The sequence below is a fragment of the Anguilla anguilla genome, chromosome 4 (assembly GCF_013347855.1).
Source record: "Anguilla anguilla isolate fAngAng1 chromosome 4, fAngAng1.pri, whole genome shotgun sequence".
In the NCBI taxonomy this organism is placed as follows: Eukaryota; Metazoa; Chordata; class Actinopteri; order Anguilliformes; family Anguillidae; genus Anguilla; species Anguilla anguilla.
In genome coordinates, this window is record NC_049204.1 from 60,556,418 (window position 1) to 60,561,417 (window position 5,000).

At 51.7% G+C, this 5,000-nt stretch overlaps 1 protein-coding gene across 1 annotated transcript in view; it reads left to right on the forward strand.

Annotated features, from left to right (window-relative positions):
- cubn (cubilin (intrinsic factor-cobalamin receptor)) overlaps window positions 1-5,000 on the forward strand; it is a 68,890-nt gene that overhangs the window by 11,050 nt on the left and 52,840 nt on the right. Inside the window, exons 12-16 of the mRNA XM_035413908.1 lie at window positions 748-934; window positions 1,213-1,331; window positions 1,742-1,976; window positions 3,635-3,816; window positions 4,334-4,496. Coding sequence (XP_035269799.1) covers window positions 748-934; window positions 1,213-1,331; window positions 1,742-1,976; window positions 3,635-3,816; window positions 4,334-4,496 — 886 coding nt within the window. The remainder of the gene's footprint in view (window positions 1-747; window positions 935-1,212; window positions 1,332-1,741; window positions 1,977-3,634; window positions 3,817-4,333; window positions 4,497-5,000) is intronic.

The following is a 5,000-nucleotide window of genomic DNA, read 5'->3' on the forward strand; positions in this document are numbered from 1 at the left end:
AGAGTGAAGACTTCGTGTACAGAGACACTTTTATTCCCAGGGCCCGAAGTGAGCAAGCCCATGTCGGAGGCGTGTCAAATGCTAACCCAGGTCCGTCCAAAAATACCAGCCCCCCATTTGATACCAGACATGAGAGGACAAACCCTTCCCTCTCTAATCTCTGGCTCTGTGGTTTGTGTGCTGTACTGGAGTGTGAGAGCCTTCTGTGGAGAGGGACTTGGGTTGAATGACTCCCATTTGCTTCCCAAATTTTTTTTTTCTTTTTTGCTTGATCTGTGCATGAATGCACAGTAAGGCCGCTGTGTGTGATTGCTGGCAGCGCTAACAATGAGCGGGCTGCTGGGAACTGAGGACTCAGAGGTAGGGATTTAATAGGCCGATTATGGGGTCATCGCCCTCGTTACGCCCTGTTTGTCAGCTGTGGAGAAAATTAGGCAGCTCATTCCCAGTGTGTGTGTGTATGTGCGATGGCCGCTAGGTCCACAAGTACTACAAGTACACCATGGACTACAGTACCCAGAATGCATCATGTGAGGTGATGGGCAATGAGCTTAAAGATTGAAGTAAACTCCCAAACTGTCTGTGTTAAGTGGAATTGTGCATTGATTAAAAACTCCACTGCTCATCATCTTAATCTTCCTCTAGTGACTCATGTAATGTAATTTATGGTGAAAGCATAGCTGCTATGTAAATTGATGCCTGGTTTAGGAAGCTGCAGTTGTGTATTGCTGTGTGTGTGTTTCCTAGAGCACTACCACTGGCTACATCTGCACATGTGACCCGGGATGGGCGGGGACCAACTGTGACCAGAACATTAACGAGTGTGTCAGCAACCCCTGCCAGAACGGGGGTACCTGCACCGACGGAATCAACGGGTACAGCTGTACCTGCACTTCACAGTGGACCGGACCCCAGTGCCAGACTGCCCAGCAAGGTGTGTGTGTGTGAGTGTGTGTGTGTCTGTGTGTACTTGTGTTGTGTGCGTGTGTGTGTATGTATGTATGTGTGTTTGTGTGTGTGAGAGTGTGTGTGTATGTGAATGTATGTGTTTGTGCATGTCTGTGTGTGTATATGTGCGTGTATGTGTGTTTGTGTGTGTCTGTGCATGTATGTGTCAACAGTGTCAATAGTGTTCATGTAACTTCCTTTTGTGACCCCATGTGACCTCAATCCCCCCCCCCCCCCCCCCCCCCCCTTCCCCATTTGCTCCAGCCTGTGGAGGGTACCTGACTGGCCCCGCCGGCACCTTCAGCTATCCCAACACCCCCGGGAGCGACCAGTATGATCACATGGTCAGCTGCGCCTGGGTCATTCGTGTTGACCCTAATAAGGTCAGTGGATGTGTTTATGTATCACCTTTCACGATAAGTTCAGCAGGAAATTTTCCCCTCTGTGGGCGGGACCTTAATTTCTCCAGAAAACTAAATTGCTATGGGGAAAAAAAGCACTGATCAGAGATCAGACGAGGGAACCCCATGGCGGAAGAACCTTCCGGGTTGGCCTACGAAAAGACATCATCACTGCTGCGCTCTGTTTCACTGTGGGGGATGTCTGTGTCTCATTGTTTAGTCTCTCTCTCTCTCTCTCTCTCTCTCTCTCTCTCTCTCTCTCTCTTTCTCTCTGTCTCTCTCTCTCTCTCTCTCCCCCCTCTCTCTCTCTCTCTCTCTCTCTCTCTCTCTCTCTCTTTCTCTCTGTCTCTCTCTCTCTTTCTCTCTGTCTCTCTCTCTCTCTCTCTCTGTAGATCGTGCGGATAACCTTCCCTCACTTCGAGCTGGAGAGCAGCTCCAACTGCATCTACGACTTCCTGCAGATCCACGACGGCGAGAGCGCCGCGGGCCACCAGCTCGGCCGCTACTGCGGCACCAGCGCCCCCGCCGAGCTCCTCAGCTCCCACAATTCCCTCTACTTCTGGTTCCGCTCCGACCACTCCGTCAACGCCGGCGGCTTCACCGTGGCCTGGCAGGCCCAGCTACCAGGTACCGCACCAGGGTTCAGGCCCAGCTACCAGGTACCGCACCAGGGTTCAGGCCCAGCTACCAGGTACCGCACCAGGGTTCAGGCCCAGCTACCAGGTACCGCACCAGGGTTCAGGCCCAGCTACCAGGTACCGCACCAGGGTTCAGGCCCAGCTACCAGGTACCGCACCAGGGTTCAGGCCCAGCTACCAGGTACCGCACCAGGGTTCAGGCCCAGCTACCAGGTACCGCACCAGGGTTCAGGCCCAGCTACCAGGTACCGCACCAGGTTCAGGCCCAGCTACCAGGTACCGCACCAGGGTTCAGGCCCAGCTACCAGGTACCGCACCAGGGTTCAGGCCCAGCTACCAGGTACCGCACCAGGGTTCAGGCCCAGCTACCAGGTACCACACCAGGGTTCAGGCCCAGCTACCAGGTACCGCACCAGGGTTCAGGCCCAGCTACCAGGTACCGCACCAGGGTTCAGGCCCAGCTACCAGGTACCGCACCAGGGTTCAGGCCCAGCTACCAGGTACCGCACCAGGGTTCAGGCCCAGCTACCAGGTACCGCACCAGGGTTCAGGCCCAGCTACCAGGTACCGCACCAGGGTTCAGGCCCAGCTACCAGGTACCGCACGAGGGTTCAGGCCCAGCTACCAGGTACCGCACCAGGGTTCAGGCCCAGCTACCAGGTACCGCACGAGGGTTCAGGCCCAGCTACCAGGTACCGCACGAGGGTTCAGGCCCAGCTACCAGGTACCGCACCAGGGTTCAGGCCCAGCTACCAGGTACCGCACGAGGGTTCAGGCCCAGCTACCAGGTACCGCACGAGGGTTCAGGCCCAGCTACCAGGTACCACACGAGGGTTCAGGCCCAGCTACCAGGTACCGCACGAGGGTTCAGGCCCAGCTACCAGGTACCACACGAGGGTTCAGGCCCAGCTACCAGGTACCGCACCAGGGTTCAGGCCCAGCTACCAGGTACCACACCAGGGTTCAGGCCCAGCTACCAGGTACCACACGAGCTGGCTTTGAAAACAGGTACCAGGTGAATGTTCTGGCTTTGAAAACAGGTACCAGGTGAATGTTCTGACTTTGAAGCAGGTACCAGGTGTTCTGGCTTTGAAGCAGGTACCAGGTGAATGTTCTGGCTTTGAAGCAGGTACCAGGTGTTCTGGCTTTGAAGCAGGTACCAGGTAAATGTTCTGGCTTTGAAGCAGGTACCAGGTGTTCTGGCTTTGAAGCAGGTACCAGGTGAATGTTTTGGCTTTGAAGCAGGTACCAGGTGTTCTGGCTTTGAAGCAGGTACCAGGTGTTTTAGCTTTTAAGTAGGTACCAGGTGTTCTGGCTTTAAAGCCGGGGCCAGGTGTCCTGGTTTTGAAGCAGAAACCAGGTGTTCTGGTTTTGAAACAGGTACCAGGTGAATATTCTGGCTTTGAAGCAGGTAACACATAAATGTCCTAGCTTTAAAATAACAACCCATGTTAAACAATTAAACAATTAAACAATTAAACAATTTTTTTTTGCAGAAAATTAAAATGATTCCCGAGTTCAAATGTGATGTTTGGATTAAGTGCTAAATAATTCAGCGAAACTGTTCTTCCAGGGAAGAGTTCTCAACCGTCCTTACGTGACCACAAAGGGTGAGTGTTTTTGGTGTCTCTATTTTTCTTTCTCCAGTTTGTGGGGGATCCCTGACTGACCTGTATGGGTCCATAAACTCCCCCGGTTATCCTGGCAACTACCCTCCGAATCGCGACTGCTACTGGATGGTGAACGTGAACCCCGGCCTGCTCATCCAATTCGCCTTCGGAACCCTGAGCCTGGAGCACCATGACAACTGTAACTATGATTACCTGGAGGTGAGGCACCACATCACACGTAGCTCGTCTGTTCTGGGCATGAGCAGTCAGTCCTTAAGTCTCTTATAAAAGAGATTATACAAACTACCTTGTTTAGTCAAATTTGCTGACCTAAAAAAGATATGTTTTAAATAAAAAAGCATTTAATGTAAGACCTAAACGTTGTTCATTAACATGAGTCATCATATTCATAAATTAATAAAAAACGCAGGGTTATGGTCAACCATCAATGATAATTTAGCGTTGATAATATCATGTCATATGATTATGACATCACTGCCATTAAAGAGAACTGTAGAGGAGTTACTGTAAGCTATAATGTTTGATTGCATCTCATTGTGTTCTGAGTGTGGTCCGTACATTCATTTGTCATGTTGGGGTCTCATAAAGAAAGTTCCATGTGTGTGAGGGTGTTCCTGGTTCTGTGATGTCAGCTGGGTTGTGTCTGGCAGTAGTGCAGTGCATCCTGGGTGTAGAAGGCGCGTTTTGGTGCTCACTCCCCGTTCCGTTGCCGTAGATCCGGGACGGACTGCTGTCGGACGACCCTGTCCTGGGGAGGTTCTGCAGCACGGGCTCCCCCGCCCCGGTCCAGACCACCGGGCCCGCCGCCTGGGTCCACTTCCACTCTGACTACAGCGTGAGCGACCGCGGCTTCCACATCACCTACACCACCTCGCCCTGTGAGTGGGGGTCGGGGGGGGCGGGGCTACACCACCTTGCCCCGTGAGCTGGGGGGGGGGGGGGGGGTGAGGCTACTCTTTATTCGTCATTTTACAGGAGGAGTAAAGTGAAGAATAAAGAGTTTTTTGCAATTATAGAAAATGGCAGCTCCTGAAGCCTCGGGTTTGGCTGTGCTGTTTGTTTTTACAATGGGACTCCAGAACTGTCATAATGTACCATTAAGGGGCAGTAAAAGTATGATACGACATGTTTGCGAGTTCTTCAAACCCCTCTGTAATGATTGTTTTTTTTGGGAAATTATATTGCAGGTATATATAGTTTTTTTTACAAGGGACCAAAGATGAATCATATGTTCTGTAATGATGTGTCGATCTTGGTTGAATTGCTTGTCCTACGCTGAACGATAGCTCAGATGATGCTGTTGTTTTGCGGTTACAGATTAATGATATGAGCAAAACAATCGTCATGTTTTCCGGAGGGAAAGCAGAAGTATGGCTGTATTT